This window comes from Sprattus sprattus (assembly GCF_963457725.1).
Source record: "Sprattus sprattus genome assembly, chromosome: 21".
Lineage (NCBI taxonomy): Eukaryota > Metazoa > Chordata > Actinopteri > Clupeiformes > Clupeidae > Sprattus > Sprattus sprattus.
The window spans coordinates 11,660,694-11,675,383 of NC_137919.1; the positions used below are offsets into that span (position 1 = coordinate 11,660,694).

Genomic DNA, 14,690 nt, shown 5'->3' on the forward strand with positions numbered 1-14,690 from the left:
TCAAAGACTGCACTTTTAGACACGTGTCACACGTGAAAAAGTCACTCCTTACCTTGCATCGACGCGTCGTCTTTAAGGACAGGTGGGCATCACAGACGTGGGTTTGAAAACCACACCACTTACGGCCTATTTGTCGAACTTAAGCATTCAACATGTGCAGTTTACCGAGCTCCCGTCGTTAAGAATGCCGTCAGTTAAACGGTAGACCGGGTTTTGGTGTTTCCTTCATTGCCAGGCAGTGTTTCGCACCCGGAAAAGTTAACAGACGTGGTGGATCCGCACCCTCACCGTGAAGACTGAGCACGTGAAAGGCTTTTCTCGCTTCTACTCTGAGACGGCAAGACTATACTTTCAGGGATCATTTCTATAGTTTCTGACTAGGAAATGCGTTTCAAAAGTGTCGAGTCTCGCAAATCACGATGATGAGGGATAATGTTGCTCTTTGAGCGTGAATCAGGCACAACGTGAGGTTTCTATCTCATGCTTTGTCATTGATGACTGTTCCTGTTCTTCTTTGGAGAGCAGGAGGAGAGTTGACATTTTCAGAGTGTTTCTGCAAACAATTGTGAAAAAAAGCTTTTCTATGCTGTTCCCAATGCAGAGACCTGTTTCAAAGACTGCACTTTTAGACACGTGTCACACGTGAAAAAGTCACTCCTTACCTTGCATCGACGCGTCGTCTTTAAGGACAGGTGGGCATCACACACGTGGGTTCGAAAACCACACCACTTACGGCCTATTTGTCGAACTTAAGCATTCAACATGTGCAGTTTACCGAGCTCCCGCCGTTTAGAATGCCGTCAGTTAAACGGTAGACCGGGTTTTGGTGTTTCCTTCATTGCCAGGCAGTGTTTAGCAACAGGAAAAGTAAACGGACGTGGTGGATCCGCACCCTCACCGTGAAGACTGAGCACGTGAAAGGCTTTTCTCGCTTCTACTCTAAGACGGCAAGACTATACTTTCAGGGATCATTTCTATAGTTTCTGACTAGGAAATGCGTTTCAAAAGTGTCGAGTCTCGCAAATCACGATGATGAGTGATAATGTTGCTCTTTGAGCGTGAATCAGGCACAACGTGAGGTTTCTATCTCATGCTTTGTCATTGATGACTGTTCCTGTTCTTCTTTGGAGAGCAGGAGGAGAGTTGACATTTTCGGAGTGTTTCTGCAAACAATTGTGAAAAAAAGCTTTTCTATGCTGTTCCCAAAGCAGAGACCTGTTTCAAAGACTGCACTTTTAGACGCGTGTCACAAGTGAAAAAGTCACTCCTTACCTTGCATCGACGCGTCGTCTTTAAGGACAGGTGGGCATCACAGACGTGGGTTCGAAAACCACACCACTTACGGCCTATTTGTCGAACTTAAGCATTCAACATGTGCAGTTTACCGAGCTCCCGCCGTTTAGAATGCCGTCAGTTAAACGGTAGACTGGGTTTTGGTGTTTCCTTCATTGCCAGGCAGTGTTTAGCAACAGGAAAAGTAAACGGACGTGGTGGATCCGCACCCTCACCGTGAAGACTGAGCACGTGAAAGGCTTTTCTCGCTTCTACTCTAAGACGGCAAGACTATACTTTCAGGGATCATTTCTATAGTTTCTGACTAGGAAATGCGTTTCAAAAGTGTCGAGTCTCGCAAATCACGATTATGAGTGATAATGTTGCTCTTTGAGCGTGAATCAGGCACAACGTGAGGTTTCTATCTCATGCTTTGTCATTGATGACTGTTCCTGTTCTTCTTTGGAGAGCAGGAGGAGAGTTGACATTTTCAGAGTGTTTCCGCAAACAATTGTGGAAAAAAAGCTTTTCTACGCTGTTCCCAATGCAGAGACCTGTTTCAAAGACTGCACTTTTAGACACGTGTCACACGTGAAAAAGTCACTCCTTACCTTGCATCGACGCGTCGTCTTTAAGGACAGGTGGGCATCACAGACGTGGGTTTGAAAACCACACCACTTACGGCCTATTTTGGTGTTTCCTTCATTGCCAGGCAGTGTTTCGCACCCGGAAAAGTTAACAGACGTGGTGGATCCGCACCCTCACCATGAAGACTGAGCACGTGAAAGGCTTTTCTCGCTTCTACTCTGAGACGGCAAGATTATACTTTCAGGGATCATTTCTATAGTTTCTGACTAGGAAATGCGTTTCAAAAGTGTCGAGTCTCGCAAATCACGATGATTAGGGATAATGTTGCTCTTTGAGCGTGAATCAGGCACAACGTGAGGTTTCTATCTCATGCTTTGTCATTGATGACTGTTCCTGTTCTTCTTTGGAGAGCAGGAGGAGAGTTGACATTTTCAGAGTGTTTCCACAAACAATTGTGAAAAAAAGCTTTTCTATGCTGTTCCCAATGCAGAGACCTGTTTCAAAGACTGCACTTTTAGACACGTGTCACACGTGAAAAAGTCACTCCTTACCTTGCATCGACGCGTCGTCTTTAAGGACAGGTGGGCATCACAGACGTGGGTTCGAAAACCACACCACTTACGGCCTATTTGTCGAACTTAAGCATTCAACATGTGCAGTTTACCAGTATCCCGCCGTTGAGAATGCCGTCAGTTAAACGGTAGACCGGGTTGTGGTGTTTCCTTCATTGCCAGGCAGTGTTTAGCAACCGGAAAAGTAAACGGACGTGGTGGATCCGCACCCTCACCGTGAAGACTGAGCACGTGAAAGGCTTTTCTCGCTTCTACTCTAAGATGGCAAGACTATACTTTCAGGGATCATTTCTATAGTTTCTGACTAGGAAATGCGTTTCAAAAGTGTCGAGTCTCGCAAATCACGATGATGAGTGATAATGTTGCTCTTTGAGCGTGAATCAGGCACAACGTGAGGTTTCTATCTCATGCTTTGTCATTGATGACTGTTCCTGTTCTTCTTTGGAGAGCAGGAGGAGAGTTGACATTTTCAGAGTGTTTCCGCAAACAATTGTGAAAAAAAGCTTTTCTATGCTGTTCCCAATGCAGAGACCTGTTTCAAAGAATGCACTTTTAGACACGTGTCACACGTGAAAAAGTCACTCCTTACCTTGCATCGACGCGTCGTCTTGAAGGACAGGTGGGCATCACCGACGTGGGTTCGAAAACCACACCACTTATGGCCTATTTGTCGAACTTAAGCATTCAACATGTGCAGTTTACCAGTATCCCGCCGTTGAGAACGTCGTCAGTTAAACGGTAGACCGGGTTGTGGTGTTTCCTTCATTGCCAGGCAGTGTTTCGCACCCGGAAAAGTTAACAGACGTGGTGGATCCGCACCCTCACCGTGAAGACTGAGCACGTGAAAGGCTTTTCTCGCTTCTACTCTGAGACGGCAAGACTATACTTTCAGGGACCATTTCTATAGTTTCTGACTAGGAAATGCGTTTCAAAAGTGTCGAGTCTCGCAAATCACGATGATGAGTGATAATGTTGCTCTTTGAGCGTGAATCAGGCACAACGTGAGGTTTCTATCTCATGCTTTGTCATTGATGACTGTTCCTGTTCTTCTTTGGAGAGCAGGAGGAGAGTTGACATTTTCAGAGTGTTTCCGCAAACAATTGTGAAAAAAAGCTTTTCTATGCTGTTCCCAATGCAGAGACCTGTTTCAAAGACTGCACTTTTAGACACGTGTCACACGTGAAAAAGTCACTCCTTACCTTGCATCGACGCGTCGTCTTTAAGGACAGGTGGGCATCACAGACGTGGGTTCGAAAACCACACCACTTACGGCCTATTTGTCGAACTTAAGCATTCAACATGTGCAGTTTACCGAGCTCCCGCCGTTTAGAATGCCGTCAGTTAAACGGTAGACCGGGTTTTGGTGTTTCCTTCATTGCCAGGCAGTGTTTCGCACCCGGAAAAGTTAACAGACGTGGTGGATCCGCACCCTCACCGTGAAGACTGAGCACGTGAAAGGCTTTTCTCGCTTCTACTCTGAGACGGCAAGACTATACTTTCAGGGATCATTTCTATAGTTTCTGACTAGGAAATGCGTTTCAAAAGTGTTGAGTCTCGCAAATCACGATGATGAGGGATAATGTTGCTCTTTGAGCGTGAATCAGGCACAACGTGAGGTTTCTATCTCATGCTTTGTCATTGATGACTGTTCCTGTTCTTCTTTGGAGAGCAGGAGGAGAGTTGACATTTTCAGAGTGTTTCTGCAAACAATTGTGAAAAAAAGCTTTTCTATGCTGTTCCCAATGCAGAGACCTGTTTCAAAGACTGCACTTTTAGACACGTGTCACACGTGAAAAAGTCACTCCTTACCTTGCATCGACGCATCGTCTTTAAGGACAGGTGGGCATCACAGACGTGGGTTCGAAAACCACACCACTTACGGCCTATTTGTCGAACTTAAGCATTCAACATGTGCAGTTTACCAGTATCCCGCCGTTGAGAATGCCGTAATTTAAACGGTAGACCGGGTTGTGGTGTTTCCTTCATTGCCAGGCAGTGTTTCGCACCCGGAAAAGTTAACAGACGTGGTGGATCCGCACCCTCACCGTGAAGACTGAGCACGTGAAAGGCTTTTCTCGCTTCTACTCTGAGACGGCAAGACAATACTTTCAGGGATCATTTCTATAGTTTCTGACTAGGAAATGCGTTTCAAAAGTGTCGAGTCTCGCAAATCACGATGATGAGGGATAATGTTGCTCTTTGAGCGTGAATCAGGCACAACGTGAGGTTTCTATCTCATGCTTGGACAGACGTGGGTTCGAAAACCACACCACTTACGGCCTATTTGTCGAACTTAAGCATTCAACATGTGCAGTTTACCAGTATCCCGCCGTTGAGAATGCCGTCAGTTAAACGGTAGACCGGGTTGTGGTGTTTCCTTCATTGCCAGGCAGTGTTTAACAACCGGAAAAGTAAACAGACGTGGTGGATCCGCACCCTCACCGTGAAGACTGAGCACGTGAAAGGCTTTTCTCGCTTCTACTCTGAGACGGCAAGACTATACTTTCAGGGATCATTTCTATAGTTTCTGACTAGGAAATGCGTTTCAAAAGTGTCGAGTCTCGCAAATCACGATGATGAGGGATTATGTTGCTCTTTGAGCGTGAATCAGGCACAACGTGAGGTTTCTATCTCATGCTTTGTCATTGATGACTGTTCCTTTTCTTCTTTGGAGAGCAGGAGGAGAGTTGACATTTTCAGAGTGTTTCTGCAAACAATTGTGAAAAAAAGCTTTTCTATGCTGTTCACAATGCAGAGACCTGTTTCAAAGACTGCACTTTTAGACACGTGTCACACGTGAAAAAGTCACTCCTTACCTTGCATCGACGCGTCGTCTTTAAGGACAGGTGGGCATCACAGACGTGGGTTCGAAAACCACACCACTTATGGCCTATTTGTCGAACTTAAGCATTCAACATGTGCAGTTTACCGAGCTCCCGCCGTTTAGAATGCCGTCAGTTAAACGGTAGACCGGGTTGTGGTGTTTCTTTCATTGCCAGGCAGTGTTTAGCAACCGGAAAAGTAAACGGACGTGGTGGATCCGCACCCTCACCGTGAAGACTGAGCACGTGAAAGGCTTTGCTCGCTTCTATTCTGAGACGGCAAGACTATACTTTCAGGGATCATTTCTATAGTTTCTGACTAGGAACTGCGTTTCAAAAGTGTTGAGTCTCGCAAATCACGATGACGAGTGATAATGTTGCTCTTTGAGCGTGAATCAGGCACAACGTGAGGTTTCTATCTCATGCTTTGTCATTGATGACTGTCCCTGTTCTTTTTTGGAGAGCAGGAGGAGAGTTGACATTTTCAGAGTGTTTCTGCAAACAATTGTGAAAAAAAGCTTTTCTATGCTGTTCCCAATGCAGAGACCTGTTTCAAAGACTGCACTTTTAGACACGTGTCACACGTGAAAAAGTCACTCCTTACCTTGCATCGACGCGTCGTCTTTAAGGACAGGTGGGCATCACAGACGTGGGTTTGAAAACCACACCACTTACGGCCTATTTGTCGAACTTAAGCATTCAACATGTGCAGTTTACCGAGCTCCCGCCGTATAGAATGCCGTCAGTTAAACGGTAAACCAGGTTTTGCATTCTAAAATAACGGTGTAGGAGCTCTCTTAATGTACAACTCACCGTCACTAATCCTCAGAAACTCTTGACAGCCACTCACTCGGTACAACCTGCATATCCCCTAGTGGTCACTATTTCCCAACAGCATGACGTATGCACATGCTCAGTGTGATCGCAAAAGCACAAAAAGGACGCAAGTAGAATCAACCAAATCTTCACTGTTACAAAATAAGGATGAGTTCATACTGTTGATACTGTAAATATAATACGAATGAGATCTATGTTGCTTAGTGTAATGTCCACTATGATATGTTTCTTAATAATATTGGTTATGTGTAATTGTTATAGTGTAACAATCATTCATGTTGATGTAATCCAGTGCAGTACTGATTGGTCCCTATTCCCATTGCAGACCACACCCATATGTACCATCTCATGCAGTGTCATGTAGTGAAAGCAGAAATATACAGTCCTTTAACCTCAGTAACAAATATTCTACTCAAAACCTGTTTTCTTCTCATTGTGGAACTCTCGTGCTATTTAAACCGTGCCACCCAACTGCGCCCCCCCTCAAAAAAATGTTACCAGCCGCCACTGTTCAGGACTGGCAGATCAGATGAGATGCTAAAGTTACAGCTGAAGCAGGAGAGACTGATGTTTAGGTTTGGCTAGCTTTTACATTTACATTTACATTTACATTTAGTCATTTAGCAGACGCTTTTGTCCAAAGCGACGTACAAGGGAGAACAATCAAGCTAAGAGCATTAAAAAAACCTGGTGTTACCATAAATATTGCTTATAAAACGACATAGAAAGAATAAAAAAAGAAGTGCGGGCCTGTTGCTGCTTAAGTGCAGGTTGAGCCAAGGTGCCAGTTTAGGAAGAGAGGTGCTCTTTGAAGAGTTGGGTCTTCAAGAGTTTCTTAAAGGTAGGGAGGGACGTTCCTGCTCTGGTAGTGCTAGGCAGGTCGTTCCACCAACGTGGAACTACAACTGAGAATAGTCTGGATTGCCTTGCTTGCACTAGGGGCAGTGCCAGACGACGCTCACTGGATGAGCGCAGCGTCCTGGGTGTGACATTTGCCCTTACAAGAGCATTTAGGTAGGTGGGAGCAGACCCAGTAAGCACTTTGTAGGCAAGCATAAGTGACTTGAATTTGATGCGAGCAGCTACTGGCAGCCAGTGGAGCTCAGTGAGTAGCGGGGTGACATGTGCCCTCTTTGGTTGGTTGAACACCAGGCGCGCCGCTGCGTTCTGGATCATCTGTAGTGGTTTTACCACGCATGCCGGCAGGCCCGTTAGGAGGGCGTTGCAGTAGTCGAGGCGGGAACCCACCAAGGTTTGCACCAGGAGCTGGGTGGCATACTGGGTTAGGTACGGCCTGATTTTGCGGATGTTGTAAAGCGCAAAGCGGCATGACCTCGCGACAGAGGCAGTGTGGGCTGTGAAGGTTAGTTGGTCGTCAATAATGACCCCGAGGTTTCTTGCTGTTTTGGATGGAGCCAGAGATAAAGAGTCAGTCTTGATGTTGATGTTGTGGTGGATGAACTGTTTGGCTGGGAAGACCATCAGTTCTGTTTTGGCCAGGTTCAGCTGAAGGTGGTGGTTTTTCATCCATGTGGATATATCAGCAAGACAGTCTGAGATCCGTGCCGAAACAGTGTTGTCCTCAGGAGGGAAGGACAGAACCAGTAACTGTAACAGAAATTTTCACGGTAATAATATTATTAATAATAACCAGTCTGAATAAACCACACACTCACATACTTAAATGCTGGATAGTGTTAGCCCGACAGACATTACACTGACCCTATAACATCTTTACCTTTCTAACGTTTCTTGCCATCTTGTACATTTCCCCATGCACCCCATTTTTTCCACCGGTTTCCACTAAAAGACTAATGTTTTTTGATTGGCTTCTATAGGTTTCCACCAAAAGACTAATGTTTTGTGCAGGGGCGTAGCCAGGACATTATTTCTGGGGGGGCCAGCTCTGGCCAGTCTTTTATTTGGGGTGGCACTTGATTGTCAAAAACTACTATTTTAAAACTCACAAACATGCTGCCAATATGGGGCTTGTAGCGTAAGTGACAAATGTCAATATAAGATGATACAAAAAAATACTAATGCATTTATTCCAGCTTTATACCGTTTCTGTTCAGGAGGGTTTTTTGTATACATATTTTTATTTTGTCGTGCTGTGATTTTGGGGGGGCCGGCAGGGTGGGCATTCTCTGACCAATGGTGGCCGTGGCCCCCCCTGGCCACCACGTGGCTACGCCCCTGGTTTTGTGATTGACTTCTATAGGTTTCCACCAAAAGACTAATGTTTTGTGATAGACTTCTATAGATTTCCACCGTCACCGCCCTGGGGTTTGATATAACTGAGCCATTGTCATAAAAACCAGAGACCAATGTGGCATCTACGTTCATACTGTGTTTGTGTTCCGTCTTGTTTTTTCCCCCTCACACATCACATACTTAGACATCACCAATCCACATTGAACTTGGCATAATTGCAGCTTTTACAGAACAGGAGGTTTGCGTACCAAGGTGGGAGTGTCCCTTCATGCTAGTGCTCCCGGAAGTTAGGTTAGGCTCAAAGCACTTTTTTTGGCAATAGCTTGACAACTGTTTCTCCAGAAATGATGAATGTTATCATGGCAAGGTTGACTCTAGAAGGTGCATGACCCTAGTTTGTCTCTAGAGGGTGCATAACCCTAATTGGCTTCTAGAACGTGCACGACCCTAATTGGCTTCTAGAAGGTGCATGACCCTAATTGACTTCTAGAGGGTACATGACCCTAATTGGCCTCTAGAAGGTGCATGACCCTAATTGACTTCTAGAGGGTACATGACCCTAATTGGCTTCTAGAAGGTGCATGACCCTAATTGACTTCTAGAGGGTACATGACCCTAATTGGCCTCTAGAAGGTGCATGACCCTAATTGGCCTCTTTTGTTGTGGAATAGTGCCAACTAGAGAATAACGTTAATAGAACAATCCACCGCTTCACTAGCCAATATTTTGTGACGTAATGATTAAAACTTGACATAATTTGACATTCTGCATCACCACCACACGCTTTGGACGCCACATTTAGTTTAATTTCATCCACAGGGGGCAAGAAGCTTAAATACCCCAACTCAGTACAATTCAGAGGCACTTTCTGTCTGATTCAGGGAGTGTACCATAGGGGCTGATGCATGACTTCTGTAAATTTCTTTCAAACTTTTTTCCAAAGCAGACATATGTCTACCATGGCTGTAAATCACGTTTTAAAATCTTTTCAAACCTTCCTTAAAAAATCCTTAGGTAAAGGTTAGGGTTAGGTTTGAAGCATGTTACGTGTAATATCATTGAGGCAAATTCAAGGTGCTACCACAAGGTGGCCCTTCAAAACAGCCGTTTTAGTTTTTGGTGCCTTATTCAGGTGCTATATATGGCCTGCACCATAATCAAGCCTTGTTCATTCATACCTACATGGTGACATTGGGACCGCATCTGCTAAGATATACATGAACGATGCTGAAGAAATTTGGCCTACTGATGCAGGGGGTGCTATTTTAGGCAAGGATTACATTTAGTGCTGGTGAATTTTGGGGAAACAAATTGATGAATTGAGACTTAAAATATATGAGACTAAACTTCAACAGATTTAAGGAATCACATATCACTACATCAAATTATTACATGATCTGATAATTATGAAATACATAATACTGGCTGTAGAGGCAAACAATCAAAACAATCGAAAAATGCAATTGGATACACTTCCTTAGCAAATGTAACATGACCAGATAAAAGTTGATTTTAAAAGCCAATAATCAAGTAGGCCTAAATTCCTTCCCCTCTAGCCAGTTTTACTTTTGGGAAGCTGACATCAAGATTTTATAGAGCCATAGTTTTCAAATAATGAGGATCTCCTGTTAACTCTATTCAAAGGCAATTCAAAAAGCACAGAATTGACAACAGCCAAGTTGAGCCAACACGCATGTATTATGGGCGAACTAGGCTACTTACAGGTTCATTCACAGCGCCACACAGAAGCACTGCAGTAGCCTTGCATGCTACAGTATTCTGCATTTACTTTAAATGTAACAGAGTAGACTTAACAAAACACGTTACTCCCCGCCTCTGGCTTTTCATAGACATTTCATAGACAACAAAATTACATACTGTGAACATTTGGTTCAACTTGACATGCAACATGATTAAGCAAATAATTAGGTATTTAACTTAACTTTCAATGACACCTCTGTCGAATATCACAAAACGATTATTGCAGTCAGTGGAAATATTTCAGTTGTCTTTGTATAGTAGGGAAGCCTATAGCCTACAGTCCTATTCGGATTAGCATTAGGGGCCATTTGCAACTTCTAGAGTTGTTAGGTATGTTATTGAAAAGCAAGAAACCCCCCACGACACAGAGGCAGGTGGTATGAAAATCTGATAGTTATAAAAAAATGAGAACTCGTGTGAAGGCATTTGCGTAGTTATTTCCGTATTTGGCATCCCCAACCTTTTATTTTCCTCTCAAACGGTTTTCCTCTCAAATTTTCTTTCCAAATTTGACTAATTGGTATACATTAAACTATCAGTCCTTTAGTCAGAAGCAACGTTATGAGCAGGGTTGAGACCAAAAGATGAGGGAATTTCAGATTTTTTGCCATTTTCTTAACTAAATGTCAATTAAATGTGACATTACCATCACATCATTGACTATAGTCAAGTCGTCAAGTAAATGCCATATGTCTCAACTTTTTTTATACAGTGATCATTTAGATTGTCCAACATTGTCCAAAATATATAATTGTTGGATGTTATGTAATGTATACATAATTATTTGGCAAAAATATGTATGGTGATGGTGATGACATTACAGTTCTGGTAATGACAGTTTGTGTTGCGGTGATGACAAATCACTTCGTAACCTATAGCAAAAAGCTGTAATGTGCTGGTAATGACTGTGCTGGTAATGACATTTTTGCCAAAAAACTAGCCTTACTAGCAAAGAGGATGGCTAAGCAAGTGTAGCTAACTTTCTACATGTAATGTACACCATTTTAACTATTAAAATCATAAAAATAATTTAAAAAAATTCAAAAATACAGAAACACAACACATATGGTAATGACGTATAATAAGTGTGCATGCCCCACACAAAGAATAAAGAGTAGATTTACTTAATTTTCTGGACATCAAGGCATCAGTCTTGCAGCTTGAAATACATGTGCTCCACTATGATATTAAGTTACCATGGCCACCAAATAAACATTTGATGAAAAAACTGTAGGAAAGTGCCTTTATGCAGTGTGATGGTAATGACGGCTAAACCATGGGACAGGTAGAAATGAACCAAAATAAAGTACAAAATGCATATATATGCCTAATCTGTGCATGTAGTTTATTAGTTCAAGTAACATTAAATTCATTATGCATATTTTTTATTATTAATTTGTGATAAATAATGCTTGAGATATGGCACGACATGTGAAAACTATGGTGGCGGACAACACCAAAACACAGATATTGTACCACTAAACACCAATAAAATTTGTGAAAATCATTAGTAAGAGCAACCATAAAAAAAAGTCTAGGCTTGTTTTTGTCTATACTAATTAATGGATCTAAAATTAGATTTAATTCATTTTTAATATAATTACACCCTGTGGACTGAAATAGGCCCCAATTCTAAGAAATACCCTACTATAGTTTACAGGGAGAGAACGATCTCGAGGGAGAGAGAGAGAGAGCGCGAGGGAGAGGGCGAGAGAGAGAGAGAGAGAGAGAGAGAGTGAGAGACTGGGGGATGAAAAGCTGACCAGAATGGGCCGCTCAACCGCGCTATTCATACGAGCTCGACAGAACGAGTCTGGAGAATTACTCAAGACCGCAGAGAATACTTCAGTCCAAATGAACAGAAGAGCGACGAGGAGGGAATGACTGTGCCGTGTCGTGGAGAAGGAAGGCTCAACAAGTCACCAAGATATATTCGTTTGAAACTTTTTGTTTTTAAGTATGTTATAAAAATGCGCAGTTTTTAGTCTGATGACAACTAGGCGGACTGACGGCTGAAATCCACGTTTGGTGCCCTGTAGTCTAGACAAGACGTTCTCAGAGAATGCTTGTGGTGATTATATCTAAATTAGTATGTCAAGCTATTTTTGCTGAATACGACAATATGAAGCATAAATGATGTACAACATAGGCTTCGGTGAGGGAAACTCGAGATGTCTTTCTAAAAACTTCGAGGACTTTGACTCCATCCGCAGCGTGCTGCTTTACAGGTCAGTGGGTTTGAAGACTCGTGGATGTGCTGTCCAGGCTGAGTGTTTTCATTTCGTTTTTGGAATGACGTTTGATCACGTTTGACTTTACATAGCTTAGATTTCAAAGAGCTTGCATGACTCCGTCAATTATTTGGATATACTCGACACGCGAACGACTGCATTTGCTTCGCATGCCTTTGGGGATTTAAAAACCTCGTGCAAGTTTGCGGGTAAAAGCTGTCACCGAATGCCCTGGTACACTGCAAGGATAGCGTAACGGGAAAATAGCGGTGGATGTTACGTAAGTTACAGGAAAATATTTTGTGGCACAGTTGCTGTCGCAAGTAAAGTTTTCTGTGTAATTCAGTCGTTTCTATCTAGTCCTTCCTATCGCAGACCCCTTGCATCCATTATGCCTAACTTTATGACTGATGTTGTCTAATTAACTTGGCAGCTATTTTTTCAGTCAAACAGTCAAATTGTACGTTATCCAACTGTGTTGACAGTATACAATTCAACCAGTGACAGGTCAATGTCTAGCCTAAACTACAACTGCTGGTATAACCTTGAGGTATTGCCTAACTTCGAGTGTGACATTTGGGATGAGCCTAAATCAGCTGGCTTTCTGAAGATGCACTGTTGTATGTTAACAAATAGTCACACTATGCGGTTTTTCTTGGATGTTGAATATCTCTCTACACACTAAATTAAAACTGGACAGCAAACTTGGTAAAATAAATGTAGAGGGACAGTCTTGTTTTTTACATGCTGATTAATGGAAAGCTTCCATGTTGTCAGGGTAACGGTATGTCTGACCAACCACGCAGTTATGTGTGCATCACGTGGTTGCCGTCTAAAGTCCCGTATGCTCAAAATAAGGCGAAAGCACACCAACGTGCACAGGGAAACGAATGAACTTTTCTTTGTTTCTTTTTTTTTGTAGTAAGTTTCCCTGAAGCTCAGAGCTAGTAAAGTGTATGGGTCAAGAGTAATGGAACATGAACGGATGTGTAAACCTGCTAGTATATCTTGCTCAGGGGCACCACTGAACAGGGAAGCCGCCGAAGATGTCGGGGATGTTGGAAGCGATACCACCTCAACCGCGTCAAGTTACAGTGTCTCCGATAACTCTGAGTAAGACACTGTAAAGTCAGTGATAATGAAAATAGCGCATTTCATCTAATGTATTGGGACACAGGGTTTGTACCGCTTAGTAGGTTACACTGATGTGTTAAAAGCTAGCCTATGCTCAGATAGGAGCATGTGCTAACTACAGATTTGGAAACATCTTTGATGACGACCCTGTAGAATGTTTAAAACCATAGTAAATGTTCTTCAAACTGAACGGTGTCCTTTCCTCGGCGCACGCGGTTATATGACAGAAATGAGTGGTCTGTGTTTGTATTGAGTTGCAGTGCATTGGTGTTGCTTCCTCACTCTGTGCGTCATAGCGTAAGGTACATATTGCCATCAGCCTCGAATCAACCCAGTAGGGGTCTTAGATGTGGTGCTGGCCCATGCCAGATTAGGGTACATGGGGAGGCCCAAAGTGGATGGTGTGGTGGTCATCCTGTTCCCAGAAACTCATCATGTGACATCATAGGTGTGATGTGAAGTGGGAGAGCACTGTTGCCATGGAATGAGCACCTTAGAGGTACAGTCAGCAACCTTTCAGCGGGATGAGCACCTTAGAGTTGCAGTCAGCAACCTTTCAGCGGGATGAGCACCTTAAAGGTTCAGTCTTTATAAGCAACCTTTCAGCGGGATGAGCACCTTAAAGGTTCAGTCTTTATAAGCAACCTTTCAGCGGGATGAGCACCTTAAAGGTTCAGTCTTTATAAGCAACCTTTCAGCGGGATGAGCACCTTAAAGGTTCAGTCTTTATAAGCAACCTTTCAGCGGGATGAGCACCTTAAAGGTTCAGTCTTCATAAGCAACCTTTCACCGGGATGAGCACCTTAGAGGTACAGTCAGCAACCTCTCACCAGAATCGAGGACAGCTGTAACTGGTAAAGTGTCGAAAGATCCCAAAACACTTGAGGAAAGCTACATTCACCATTGTGTGTTGTTGTTGTTGCAGGAGGGTTGTTGCAGGATCAGCATGTAGGGTGAAGACATCCAGACACGTGTGTGTATTATCACAGGGCAGTTAGAATCTCTTCCTGTGCATAACACAACACATGGTTTCTATTGTGATGCTGTTACCAAGTGTCTCTATGAAGAGAAGAGTGTTTCCTGTTCATCTGTCTTTTCTGGGAATGCACACTCCTTTGATTGACATCCTGATCAGCCAATGATCGCAAGGCATTCCAGCTTTGTGTTCAATCCATGATGCTTGGTGGGCCGGCCATCTTAAGATAAGGCATTGTCTGACAGCTTGTGCCACTCGTTACATTCAATACAAACCTCTGACA

The 14,690-nt window shown here is 43.3% G+C and overlaps 1 protein-coding gene across 1 annotated transcript in view; it reads left to right on the top strand.

The window, feature by feature from the left end:
- Window positions 1-12,202: 12,202 nt before the first annotated feature.
- intu (inturned planar cell polarity protein) overlaps window positions 12,203-14,690 on the top strand; it is a gene marked incomplete at both ends in the record, with an annotated part of 30,159 nt that continues 27,671 nt past the window's right edge. The window contains one exon of the mRNA XM_080859811.1: window positions 12,203-12,294. Within this exon, the coding sequence (XP_080715937.1) occupies window positions 12,203-12,294 (92 nt within the window). The remainder of the gene's footprint in view (window positions 12,295-14,690) is intronic.